Source organism: Eleutherodactylus coqui, chromosome 1 (assembly GCF_035609145.1).
Source record: "Eleutherodactylus coqui strain aEleCoq1 chromosome 1, aEleCoq1.hap1, whole genome shotgun sequence".
Lineage (NCBI taxonomy): Eukaryota > Metazoa > Chordata > Amphibia > Anura > Eleutherodactylidae > Eleutherodactylus > Eleutherodactylus coqui.
In genome coordinates, this window is record NC_089837.1 from 190,381,904 (window position 1) to 190,396,540 (window position 14,637).

General features: G+C 45.3%; 1 protein-coding gene across 1 annotated transcript in view; it reads left to right on the top strand.

Annotated features, from left to right (window-relative positions):
• The window catches only part of LOC136572709 (uncharacterized), a 346,665-nt gene that overhangs the window by 271,280 nt on the left and 60,748 nt on the right, over positions 1-14,637 (top strand). The window contains exons 80-83 of the mRNA XM_066573580.1: positions 4,106-4,233; positions 5,832-6,097; positions 7,328-7,335; positions 9,735-9,816. Coding sequence (XP_066429677.1) covers positions 4,106-4,233; positions 5,832-6,097; positions 7,328-7,335; positions 9,735-9,816 — 484 coding nt within the window. The remainder of the gene's footprint in view (positions 1-4,105; positions 4,234-5,831; positions 6,098-7,327; positions 7,336-9,734; positions 9,817-14,637) is intronic.

Here is a 14,637-nt window from a genome sequence, read left to right on the forward strand (position 1 = left end):
GCCGTAACCTGGTGGCGGCTCTGCAGCTCGGCAGCCTCACGCACGTGCCATGCCTGGCCCACGTCTTTAATTTGGTGGTTCAGCGCTTTCTGAAAAGCTACCCACGCTTGTCAGACCTGCTCGTAAAGGTGCGCCGGCTCTGCGCACATTTCCGCAAGTCCCACACGGACGCTGCCACCCTGCGCACCCTGCAACATCGGTTTAATCTGCCAGTGCACCGACTGCTGTGCGACGTGCCCACACGGTGGAACTCTACGCTCCACATGTTGGCTAGGCTCTATGAGCAGCGTAGAGCTATAGTGGAATACCAACTCCAACATGGGCGGCGCAGTGGGAGTCAGCCTCCTCAATTCTTTTCAGAAGAGTGGGCCTGGTTGGCAGACATCTGCCAGGTCCTTCGAAACTTTGAGCAGTCTACCCAGGTGGTGAGCGGCGATGCTACAATCATTAGCGTCACCATTCCTCTGCTATGCATCTTGAGAAGTTCCCTGCAAACCATAAAGGCAGCCGCTTTGCGCTCGGAAACAGAGCCGGGGGAAGACAGTATGTCGCTGGATAGTCAGAGCACCCTCCTGTCTATATCTCAGCGCGTTCAGGAGGAGGAGCATGAGGAGGATGAGGAGGAGGGGGAAGAGACAGCTTGGCCCACTGCTGACGGTACCCATGCTGCTTGCCTGTCCTCATTTCAGCGTGTATGGCCTGAGGAGGAGGAGGAGGAGGATCCTGAAAGTGATCTTCCTAGTGCGGACAGCCATGTGTTGCGTACAGGTACCCTGGCACATATGGCTGACTTCATGTTAGGATGCCTTTCTCGTGACCCTCGCGTTACACGCATTCTGGCCACTACGGATTACTGGGTGTACACACTGCTCGACTCACGCTATAAGGAGAGCCTTCCCACTCTCATTCCCGAAGAGGAAAGGGGTTCGAGAGTGTTGCTATACCACAGGACCCTGGCGGACAAGCTGATGGTAAAATTCCCATCCGACAGCGGTAGTGGCAGAAGGCGTAGTTCCGAGGGCCAGGTAGCAGGGGAGGTGCGGAGATCGAGCAGCATGTACAGCCCAGGCAGTGCAACAGTCTTTAAGGGCCTGGACAGCTTTATGGCTCCCCACCAAGACTGTGTCACCGCTCCCCAGTCAAGGCTGAGTCGGCGGGAGCACTGTAAAAGGATGGTGAGGGAGTACGTAGCCGATCGCACGACCGTCCTCCGTGACGCCTCTGCCACCTACAACTACTGGGTGTCGAAGCTGGACACGTGGCCTGAACTAGCGCTGTATGCCCTGGAGGTGCTTGCTTGTCCTGCGGCTAGCGTCTTGTCGGAAAGGGTGTTTAGTGCGGCTGGGGGAATCATCACAGATAAGCGTACCCGCCTGTCAACTGACAGTGCCGACAGGCTAACACTCATCAAGATGAACAAAGCCTGGATTTCCCCAGACTTCTCTTCTCCACCAGCGGACAGCAGCGATACGTAAGCAATACGTAGGCTGCACCCGCGGATGGAAGCTACGTTCTCTCTCACCATCCAAAACGGGGACATTTCTGCTTCATCAATCTGTGTCTAATATTCCTCCTCCTGCTCCTCCTCCTGAAACCTCGCGTAATCACGCTGAACGGGCAATTTTTCTTAGGGCCACAAGGCTCACTCATCTAATTTTTCTAAACAATTTTTATATGTTTTAATGCTCTTAAAAGCGTTGAAACTTTAACTTGAACCAATTTTTAGTTAAACTGGGCTGCCTCCAGGCCTAGTTACCACTTAAGCCACATTAACCAAAGCGATTAATGGGTTTCACCTGCCATCTTGGTTGGGCATGGCCAATTTTTACTGAGGTACATTAGTACTGTTGGTACACCAATGTTTTGGGGCCCTCACCTACAGTGTAATCATAGCAATTTGTATGTTCTTCGCCTGCACTCATGGTACAGAAGTGTGTGTGGGGTTGGCCTACACTTTAGCTACATAAATGTAACTTGGGCCTTGGCTATACTGCAGCTACTGAAATGGAACTAAGACTGCGCTCCCACTGTACTGCTGCTTCGGAATTGTTCCTGGGGCCTGTGTAGGCTGCTACTATTACTGAAATGGAACGAAGACTGCGCTCCCACTATACTGCTGCTTCGGAATTGTTACTGGGGCCTGTGTAGGCTGCTACTATTACTGAAATGGAACTAAGACTGTGCTCCCCCTATAATGCTGCTAGTGATATGTTAGTGGGGCCTGTCGCTAATGCTACGGCTGAAATGTTACTAATTCTGGGCTCTGCCTATACCGCTGCTAATGGTATGTCTCTGGGGTGTGGAAACAGAGGCTTCCCAAAGACATGATGGCGGCGAGGCCATTTCCCACCAACGCTGTTACTGTTAAGGTGCATATAACCACGGACACGTGGAGAGGACACGTAGTGCCTCAAAAACATCCCCCGCCACGGCCCACTTAATCCTGGCCACATTCCGAAAACCAACAAAATAAAACCGTGCTACTAGGTCCGCAGTCACCACCACATTACCACCAACGCGGTTACTGTTAAGGTACATATTACCAGTCTGACTGGGGCATGCAGTGTGGGCCGAAGCCCACCTGCATTAAGCACGACATTACTACCTCAGCTGTGTTGGGCAATGCAATGGGATATTTTTGTGTATCGCCGGTGGGTTCCAGGGAGCCACCCATGCTGTAGGTGCATACGGAGTTTAACCTACATGTGTCCACTTGTAAAGAACCCCAGTCTGACTGGGGCATGCAGTGTGGGCTGAAGCCCACCTGCATTATGCACGACATTACTACCTCAGCTGTGTTGGGCAATGCAATGGGATATTTCTATGTACCGCCGGTGGCTTCCTGGCATCCACCCATGCTGTGGGTCCACAGGGAATTATAAATGCATCTGTTTCCACTTGTAAAGAACCCCAGTCTGACTGGGGCATGCAGGGTGGGCCGAAGCCCACCTGCATTAAGCATGACATTACTACCTCAGCTGTGTTGGGCAATGCAATGGGATATTTTTGTGTATCGTCGGTGGGTTCCAGGGAGCCACCCATGCTGTAGGTGCACACGGAGTTTAACCTACATGTGTCCACTTGTAAAGAACCCCAGTCTGACTGGGGCATGCAGTGTGGGCCGAAGCCCACCTGCATTAAGCACGACATTACTACCTCAGCTGTGTTGGGCAATGCAATGGGATATTTTTGTGTATCGCCGGTGGGTTCCAGGGAGCCACCCATGCTGTCGGTCGACAGGGACTTCACAATAGGGAGTTGTACCTGCCTGTGTCTATGAATTAAAAAGCCCGGTCTAACTGGGGCATACAGAGACACCTTGACAGAATGAATAGTGTGTGGCACATAGGTTCCCCATTGCTATGCCCACGTGTGCAGCTCCTGATGGCGTTGGCACAGGATTCTATTTCTCATTGCTTCTGTACAGCATTGTGGGCTATCGCCCCGCCCCTTTAAAAGAGGGTCGCTGCCTAGCCGTGCCAACCCTCTGCAGTGTGTGCCTGCGGTTCCTCCTCATGGCAGACGCACTTCTAAATAGACATGAGGGTGGTGTGGCATGAGGGCAGCTGAAGGCTGCGCAGGGACACTTTGGTGTGCGCTGTGGGGGGGAGGGGGGCGGTTGGGCAGCATGTAACCCAGGAGAAGTGGCAGTGGAGTGTCATGCAGGCAGTGATTGTGCTTTGTTGGAGGTAGTGTGGTGCTTAGCAAAGGTATGCCATGCTAATGAGGGCTTTTCAGAAGTAAAAGTTTTTGGGAGGGGGGGGGGCCCACTCTTGCCGCTATTGTGGCTTAATAGTGGGACCTGTGAACTTGAGATGCAGACCAACATGTAGCCCCTCGCCTGCCCTATCCGTTGCTGTGTCGTTCCCATCACTTTCTTGAATTGCCCAGATTTTCACACAAGGAAACCTTAGCGAGCATCGGCGAAATACAAAAATGCTCGGGTCGCCCATTGACTTCAATGGGGTTCGTTACTCGAAACGAACCCTCGAGCATCGCGAAAAGTTCATCCCGAGTAACGAGCACCCGAGCATTTTGGTGCTCGCTCATCTCTAGTGTGCAGCTAGTGATCATAATGGTTCATAGTGTTCAAATTTCTAACTAGGATTGCCGAGCTGGAAGACGGGCTTCCAGACGAGACCTTGAAAGATGTTGAGGCCTACCTTGGCAAAGCTAAAGAGGGGTCCCACGGAGTTACTGGTGAAGGTTCCTTGTTGGAAAATGCTGCTCCTTGTAAGTATAATTAATATTCAAGATGCTATACTCTTGAAGGGGTTGGCCACTTTTTAGCTAATTTAAAAAAAGGGGTTTGAACTATGTTTATTTTCCACTTACTGATATAGTCTTTATTGTTGTAGTGCCTTGGCTTTCAGTATTATTGAAGCCAGACACCCTTGTATAACCATTTTTTTGTGTGGTATGGACAACGTTCCCATCTATAAGATGGCTGCATATGGAGGGGCATGTGAATAATATGTCTTTATGCTTTCTGTACTGATAGACAATGTGCTCAAATCCCAAAGTCCAGAACCTGCACACAGTAATATAGTATGTTAGACTGACAAAAAACATATGTCCATCTAGTTCAGCCTAATATTCCTCCAATGTTGATCCAGATGAAGGCAAAAAAGCCCAATGAGGTACAAGCCAATTTCCCTCATTTAAGGGGGAAAAATGCTTCCTGACTTCAAGTCTGGCAACCGGAATAATCCATGGAACAACAACTCTTCTGAAGTAATTAGTGATTATTACATGTAATATTGTAACACTCAAGAAAGGTGGCAAGGCCCCTCTTGAACTCTTTTATCAAATTTGCCATCACCATGTCCTGAGGCAGAGAGTCCCATAGTCTCACTGTTTTGCACAACAATTTTCCATTTAGTGTGTAATGGTGATGTGGATTTTCCCTGACCCTGTGCACAACCTTACACTGAGAACCCTTGTCAGCATATCGGGTCAGGCATGGAGTGGGCACGCTGTGAGAGGAATGAACCGTCTGGAGCACAGAACGTTTTCCCTTCACAGCGCCCAGGGCAGTGGCGGCATATGAGTGGGGAGGACAGTAAGGTACATGGGGGTGGCGAGACAGAGTAGGGCCACAACATTACAGATAAATAAGTATAATTGCAGTGGAATTTCTGTGCGGAATATCCGCAGGGCAATTCTGCCCGCGGCTCCTAATCACGGAATTAGCCAGCAAAGTGGACGAGATTTTGCAAAAATCTCATCCACACGCTGCAGCCAAGCTGTGCGGAAAACAAATACGCAGCATGTCAATTTTTTTTCATTTCCGCAGCGGCCTCTCTCCTCTCTATGGGAGGAGATGGCCGCAGTGGAAATGCAGGCAGCAAAACCACTTCAAAACACGTGGCTATAGGCTGCGGGTTTTGAAGCTGCACTTATCCCGCGGAAATCTTGCGATTTTTTTGGCGCGGTCATTCCGCAAAATTTCTGCGAGTTCGCCGTTCCATGTGACCCCAGCCTAACAGAGTCTTCTTCATACACTGTTATACACAACAGAACTCTTGTGTCTACATCTGTTCTATTGAGATTAGGTGCAGACACATCTGGATGCAGCGCCATCTACTGTTATGCCTGTTATGCAGCTAGGTATTAACAAATTTCTCTTCGACTAGCTGCATAGCAGAAGTGTTTTTTTTTTAATGTACAAAATATGCTAATAAAAAATATTGTAAAAATGCTTAGTATCGTCTATTCTGTACATTTAGGAAAAAAAAGTGCAGGTAGTCTTTAAGTTAATAATTTAGCTAACTAAATTAGATTGCTAATATTCAAGACTTTTACCTCACATTGGACTTTAACCTTTTCAGATGCAACTGTTCAATCCATCACTCCTGCCAAAAAATATTCACATATTGATCATAGCAAAAGTAAAGGTACAAAAGGAGGAGGAATCACTATAGCAACAGCCCGATACAGCTTAGAGGATGCAGCATCTTTGGTGGCATTTGTTGTTGCCATTGTAGAGTACACTCGACTTTCAGCACCCTTAAAAGAATGCCAGAAAAAGCTGTTCAACTTTGAAAGAGAGAAAGAAGATCTCATATTAAAAGAGGCACAAGACAAAGAAGTGAGTGTATGACAAAATGCTAAGTTATTGATGAAACCATCATTCTTTCCTTCAGAGTGCTTACTCTGAGTGATGGTTTTAAGCCAGCCATACACTCTAGATAGCTGTTGGCAGACAACTACGACTCCTAACCTCACCCCAATACATGGGCACGCATTTTTGTATTCTGTATTGCATTTTTGTAATAGGGAAAGGCAAATAACCGGCTATTTGACACCTCCAGTGGTGGCTTTGAAGTACAATATACCCACTCCTTCTTACCTTCATTATTTGCTGTCAGGTGAGCGTTGGGCCACCATGGAAATCAGAATTGGAAATAGGTGGATTCAACTGACTTTCATTTATTGTGTATGGCCATTTTCGGAATGGGGAAAAGAAAGGATTGATTTAAATTTTGTTTTGCTGCAAATTAGAAGCAACATTTTGAATTCTTCCACACCAAATGCATGAAAGCATGTCTCTATGAACCTCACTTTGTCCATGGGACAAAGGTACATTGGAACAGTAAAGGGCTTTCCCCAAACTTTTGCAACAAAGTTGGATGTATATGACTGTCTGAAGTCTTTTTGTATACTTTAGCATTAACTTTACCATGAACTAGAAATAAGGGACCTAGCCCAGACACTGAAAGGCAGCAGCATACCATCATCCAAATTTTATAAAAGGCACTATCCTTCCAGTAGATAACGTTTTCCAGGCATTTGCCAAACCCATGTTCATCTATCAGATAATAAAACCTGATTCATCGCTCCAGAGAACACGTTTCCATTGCTTCAGTTGAGTGGCACTTTACATCAAACCAGCTAAAACTTAACAATGTACAAAATATGCTAATAAAAAATATTGTAAAAATGCTTAGTATCGTCTATTCTGTACATTTAGGAAAAAAAAGTGCAGGTAGTCTTTAAGTTAATAATTTAGCTAACTAAATTAGATTGCTAATATTCAAGACTTTTACCTCACATTGGACTTTAACCTTTTCAGATGCAACTGTTCAATCCATCACTCCTGCCAAAAAATATTCACATATTGATCATAGCAAAAGTAAAGGTACAAAAGGAGGAGGAATCACTATAGCAACAGCCCGATACAGCTTAGAGGATGCAGCATCTTTGGTGGCATTTGTTGTTGCCATTGTAGAGTACACTCGACTTTCAGCACCCTTAAAAGAATGCCAGAAAAAGCTGTTCAACTTTGAAAGAGAGAAAGAAGATCTCATATTAAAAGAGGCACAAGACAAAGAAGTGAGTGTATGACAAAATGCTAAGTTATTGATGAAACCATCATTCTTTCCTTCAGAGTGCTTACTCTGAGTGATGGTTTTAAGCCAGCCATACACTCTAGATAGCTGTTGGCAGACAACTACGACTCCTAACCTCACCCCAATACATGGGCACGCATTTTTGTATTCTGTATTGCATTTTTGTAATAGGGAAAGGCAAATAACCGGCTATTTGACACCTCCAGTGGTGGCTTTGAAGTACAATATACCCACTCCTTCTTACCTTCATTATTTGCTGTCAGGTGAGCGTTGGGCCACCATGGAAATCAGAATTGGAAATAGGTGGATTCAACTGACTTTCATTTATTGTGTATGGCCATTTTCGGAATGGGGAAAAGAAAGGATTGATTTAAATTTTGTTTTGCTGCAAATTAGAAGCAACATTTTGAATTCTTCCACACCAAATGCATGAAAGCATGTCTCTATGAACCTCACTTTGTCCATGGGACAAAGGTACATTGGAACAGTAAAGGGCTTTCCCCAAACTTTTGCAACAAAGTTGGATGTATATGACTGTCTGAAGTCTTTTTGTATACTTTAGCATTAACTTTACCATGAACTAGAAATAAGGGACCTAGCCCAGACACTGAAAGGCAGCAGCATACCATCATCCAAATTTTATAAAAGGCACTATCCTTCCAGTAGATAACGTTTTCCAGGCATTTGCCAAACCCATGTTCATCTATCAGATAATAAAACCTGATTCATCGCTCCAGAGAACACGTTTCCATTGCTTCAGTTGAGTGGCACTTTACATCAAACCAGCTAAAACTTAACAATGTTTTGAGTTTGGGAGGTCTGAATCAAAGAGCCAGTGATGAATGTACCTAATTTGGCCTGCCAGCTAGTACAGTTTAAAGTCGGGTATCTTCAGTTTTTAGTAGAGGCCTAATGGTTTTGTGCCAAAATAGGCTGACATTTGGAACTGTTCATAATTACCTCCTCTTCGACTAAAGCCGCAGTTCCGGCAACAGAAAAACATCCCCAAAGCATAATGCTGCCTCCACCATGCTTCACGGTGGGTATGGTGTTCTTTTGGTGATGCGCAGTGTTGGCTTTGTGCCAAACATGTTTTGGAATTATGGCCAAATTATGCACCTGCAAAAAGTTCAGTAAAAAACGCAGAGGCACATTCAAAATGCAACACCCAATGTCTAAATACATAGCGCAAATGAGTTCATATATGCGCATACGCCCATGCGAATCCAGCCTAAATAATTTCAGTTTGTTTTTCAATGGGATTGTACAGATAATGGGTCACAATGAAGGTGGAAATGAATCTGGATTAATTCATCTTTGTCAGATTTTTTAACAAAAACATGGGGTGTGTAGAATTTGATATAAACTGAAATTTACGTGGCAGGTCTTAATGACTGAAATGTAAAGGTCCTTTTAGACTGACCGAGTTCTCGATCCAGTCTAACTAACAATCACTGATCGAAATACATATTGATCAGCGTTTGTTTCATTTTTCTCCATATGGGCTGAGATTTGGTTTATGGGGATGAATGATTGTAATTCCGTTCATAGGTTGGTTGTACATCTCCCCGTTCATACATGGTGAAGTACAGAAGATCAATGAGCCTTTTTATGCCCGCTGAAACTGAGCATTGGCTCGTTCATCAGCTAATTGTTGATTCTTTTACATGGCCAAATTATCAGGCAAATAAGCGTTCAAAATAACGTTCAGGCTGGACTATTGGCCCGTGTAAAAGCACTATTACTGTTCGTCAAGCACTGTATACTTTATATAAAGTAAATATAAGTAGTAATCCAGAGAGAAGGCTTTACTGTATATGCTATGTTTTCAAGGGCAATTTAATAGTTTACTCATATATTTTGCCAGTAAGACTGTAATCAAAACATCATTTAAGCAACTTATTAAGCATTAAACCAAATGCAATGCACATCTTAATGTTATATCCAAATAATTAGATGCATGCTTTATTTACATCCTATAGAGCTTTGAAGAAGAGCCAGTTGTGTTATATCATCAGGCACTGAGCACACTCACAGCAGATGATCTTTTTCTTCATTATGTACTGTATACTAAGTATAAAGTAAATATATAGAGAAAAAAAACACAGGAATGTGAATAAATACATGAAAAATATAAATATAATGGCATGTGTCCACAGTATTATATAGTTAAAAGCGCTTTGTAATCCAGGGAGGAATCTTTACAGTTACTGTATGGTATGTTTTCCAGGCCAGTTTAATTGTTTACACATATCTTTAGTCAGTTAGAGTCTAATCAAAACATTATTTAGGCAATTTACTGAACATAAAAGTCAATGCAATGCAGATTATTAATGTTATATTAAGTTAATTAAATGCATACATTATTTAGATGCTAAAGAGCTTTGAAGACGAGCCATCTGCGTTATATCATCAGGCACTGAGGACACTCACAGCAGATGATCTTCCTCTTCTCCAAAAAGAGGTAACAGTTCATATTTAGTTCAGATAAATATATTGTTGCAAACATATTCTGTACTCCCTTTAATACCATTAAGAGAATTTCATCATTATTCACCAATTTCTTGCTCTCCTTCCATAGAAGATATGAAGTTAAAATGTATCTGTACTTTCAGATGGCTTTTTAGAATAAGCTGTCATAGATAGATAGATAGATAGATAGACCGACCAATATACAGGAGCAGATTTTGGGGGGGTGAGGTGGAAAGCTTTATAGGCCTTTACACAGACCAATAAAAAGGAATGAATATTCATCTGAACATTAATTCACCCGATCTCTGTGTGATGGTATAGTTAATTGGCAAAAAAAAGAGTGAATCACTATTCAGTCACAGTTAGGGCTCCTTCACACTGGCAAGGGCAATATTGGGCCATGAATCACGGCCTGATATCGCCCTGCCATCCATGTGAAACCTCTGGATGTAAGGCGTTTTTATGTGTAAACAGCCTCGTATCACTGTGGGGATGAAGAAATCCCCCGCCGTGGCTGTCACAGCTGCCGCAGAGTATCGCAGAGCTCTGCCATTGTTGTCAACAGGGCCAGCGCTGCTGCTGCCGCCGGCCCAATTGAAAACAATGGGGGATCCCACAGAACGATAGGACATGCTGCTATTTTTTTCTCTGCATAGCGCTGCATCATGGTGCCATGCAGGAAAGCATCACTAATGTGAATGGGTTTCATATTAATGCAAGATTTGGGCGTCTCACAACGCACAAATCTTGCACGATTTTCTTGAAGGCACCCTTAACTTACATAAGCTGTCTCAAATTTAAGCCTTCATATGGCAGTGTTTTGCCAGTATTGGCATCTGTACTTGTAAGCCAAACCAGGACTCGATCCTACCCAAAGAGAAGTATAATGGGGGGGGGGGAATCCCCCCACCTCCACGTTTTGGACCCACTTCTAGTTTTGGCTTAGAAATACTCAACAAAACACTGACGCAAATATTGCTGTTTGAAGGGGAATTTAGTTGTACCTCAGAATTCTAAAATCAAGTTCTGTGAACATTAGTTACAGGAATCTACCAAGAAAGCGTTTAATATATTTTTAGATTTTTTCTATTTGTTTTTTTTTTTTTTAATGATTTTATATAATAGATTTTTCAACAAAAAATGTAACAATATCCCATCACACTTGTAAATTGGTAGTCACTAGAGATGAGCGAACGCGTTCGTCCGAGCTTGATATTCGTGCGAATATTAGGGTGTTCGGGATGTTCGTTATTCGTAACGAACACCATGCGGTGTTCGGGTTACTTTCACTTACTTCCCTGAGACGTTTGCGCGCTTTTCTGGCCAATTGAAAGACAGGGAAGGCATTACAACTTCCCCCTGTGACGTTCAAGCCCTATACCACCCCCCTGCTGTGAGTGGCTGGGAAGATCAGGTGTCACCCGAACATAAAAGTCGTCCCCTCCCGCGGCTCACCTCAGATGCCTGGTGAGTTAGATGAGGGACAGTGCTGTTTGTACCGGAGCTGCTGTAGGGAAAGAATTGGTAGTTAGTGTAGGCTTCAAGACCCCCCAAAGGTCCTTATTAGGGCCACTGATAGCTGTGTGTTGGCTGCTGTTAGCAGTGGCAAATTTTTTTTTTCTCAAAATCGGCAGTGCAGAGCATTGCACCCGGCATTAGGGACAGAAGTGCTGCATAGGCAGGGAGAGTGTTAGGAGTGAGTGTAGCCTTCAAGAACCTCAACGGTCCTTTCTAGGGCCATATTTATCCGTGTGCAGTACTGTCCAGGCTGCTGTTAGCTGTGCTGCATTTTTTTTTGCTTCTCAAAATCGCCTCTGCAGAGCATTGCACCCTCCATTGATACTGCAGGGAAAGAATTGTGTAGGCAGGGCCACAACACAGTTATTATTCATTGAATATACGCAGTGCTGCCTTTTGGTGCCAAAAAACGGAAAATAATTAAATTTGTCCTGCCTCTGTCCGGCCTAACGCCGGTGGACACGTGTGAGCTGCGTCTGCAACCTGTAAAAATCAGACGCACCCAGCTACGCTTTACTGCTGGCTTCGCCATTTGCTTTCCTTAATTGGGAAAAAAATACCTGCTCTGCCAGAGTTATAATAACTCTGCTACCCTCACGTTCTGTGACACATAAGCAGGGACACAGCACAGTTATTAAACTTCTCATGTTCATTGAATATACGCAGTGCTGCCTTTTGGTGGAAAAAAACTGAAAACAAATCTATTTGTCCAGCCTCTGTCCGTCCTAAGGGCTGTGGACACGTGTGAGCTGCGTGAACAACATTGCTAAATCAGACGCACCCAGCTACGCTTTACTGCTGGCTTCGCCATTTGCTTTCCTTAATTGGGAAAAAAATACCTGCTCTGCCAGAGTTATAATAACTCTGCTACCCTCATGTTCTGTGACACATAAGCAGGGACACAGCACAGTTATTAAACTTCTCATGTTCATTGAATATACGCAGTGCTGCCTTTTGGTGGAAAAAAACTGAAAACAAATCTATTTGTCCAGCCTCTGTCCGTCCTAAGGGCTGTGGACACGTGTGAGCTGCGTGAACAACATTGCTAAATCAGACGCACCCAGCTACGCTTTACTGCTGGCTTCGCCATTTGCTTTCCTTAATTGGGAAAAAAATACCTGCTCTGCCAGAGTTATAATAACTCTGCTACCCTCACGTTCTGTGACACATAAGCAGGGACACAGCACAGTTATTAAACTTCTCATGTTCATTGAATATACGCAGTGCTGCCTTTTGGTGGAAAAAAACTGAAAACAAATCTATTTGTCCAGCCTCTGTCCGTCCTAAGGGCTGTGGACACGTGTGAGCTGCGTGAACAACATTGCTAAATCAGACGCACCCAGCTACGCTTTACTGCTGGCTTCGCCATTTGCTTTCCTTAATTGGGAAAAAAATACCTGCTCTGCCAGAGTTATAATAACTCTGCTACCCTCACGTTCTGTGACACATAAGCAGGGACACAGCACAGTTATTAAACTTCTCATGTTCATTGAATATACGCAGTGCTGCCTTTTGGTGGAAAAAAACTGAAAACAAATCTATTTGTCCAGCCTCTGTCCGTCCTAAGGGCTGTGGACACGTGTGAGCTGCGTGAACAACATTGCTAAATCAGACGCACCCAGCTACGCTTTACTGCTGGCTTCGCCATTTGCTTTCCTTAATTGGGAAAAAAATACCTGCTCTGCCAGAGTTATAATAACTCTGCTACCCTCACGTTCTGTGACACATAAGCAGGGACACAGCACAGTTATTAAACTTCTCATGTTCATTGAATATACGCAGTGCTGCCTTTTGGTGGAAAAAAACTGAAAACAAATCTATTTGTCCAGCCTCTGTACGTCCTAAGGGCTGTGGACACGTGTGAGCTGCGTGAACAACATTGCTAAATCAGACGCACCCAGCTACGCTTTACTGCTGGCTTCGCCATTTGCTTTCCTTAATTGGGAAAAAAATACCTGCTCTGCCAGAGTTATAATAACTCTGCTACCCTCACGTTCTGTGACACATAAGCAGGGACACAGCACAGTTATTAAACTTCTCATGTTCATTGAATATACGCAGTGCTGCCTTTTGGTGGAAAAAAACTGAAAACAAATCTATTTGTCCAGCCTCTGTCCGTCCTAAGGGCTGTGGACACGTGTGAGCTGCGTGAACAACATTGCTAAATCAGACGCACCCAGCTACGCTTTACTGCTGGCTTCGCCATTTGCTTTCCTTAATTGGGAAAAAAATACCTGCTCTGCCAGAGTTATAATAACTCTGCTACCCTCACGTTCTGTGACACATTAGCAGGGACACAGCACAGTTATTAAACTTAGATAATTCATTCACTAGAGGCAGTGGGGCCTTTCGTTTTCCAAAAAGGGCAAAAATTATATTTGGCCTGCAGTCTTGCGCCAATTTATTTCCTGCCTGTGAAATCAAATCACTGGTAATACAGCATGCTGAGGGGTAGGGGTAGGCCTAGAGGACGTGGACGCGGCCGAGGACACGGAGGGCCAATTCAGGGTGTGGGCACAGCCCGAGCTCCTGATCCCGGTGTGTCGCAGCCGACTGCTGCGCGATTAGGAGAGAGGCACGTTTCTGGCGTCCCCACATTCATCGCCCAATTAATGGGTCCACGCGGGAGACGGTTATTAGAAAATGAGCAGTGTGAGCAGGTCCTGTCCTGGATGGCAGAAAGTGCTTCGAGCAACCTATCGTCTACCCGCAGTTCTGCGCCGTCCACTGCTGCCAAACCGAATCCTCTGTCTGCTGCTCCTCCTTCCTCCCAGCCTCCTCACTCCACTACAATAACACCTGCTCAGGAGCGGGAACACTCCCAGGAACTGTTCTCGGGCCCCTGCTTAGATTGGGCAGCAGCGGTTCCTCTCCCACCAGAGGAGTTTATCGTCACTGATGCCCAACCATTCGAAAGTTCCCGGGGACCGGGGGAAGAGGCTGGGGACTTCCGCCAACTGTCTCAACAACTTTCTGTGGGTGAGGAGGACGATGACGATCAGACACAGTTGTCTTGCAGTGAGGTAGTAGTAAGGGCAGTAAGTCCGAGGGAGCAGCGCACAGAGGATTCGGAGGAAGAGCAGCAGGACGATGAGGTGACTGACCCCACCTGGTGTGCAACGCTTACTCAGGAGGACAGGTCTTCAGAGGGGGAGTCAAGGGCATCAGCAGGGCAGGTTGCAAGAGGCAGTGCGGTGGCCAGGGGTAGAGGCAGGGCCAGACCGAATAATCCACCAAGTGTTTCCCAAAGCGCCCCCTCGCGCCATGCCACCCTGCAGAGGCCGAGGTGCTCTAA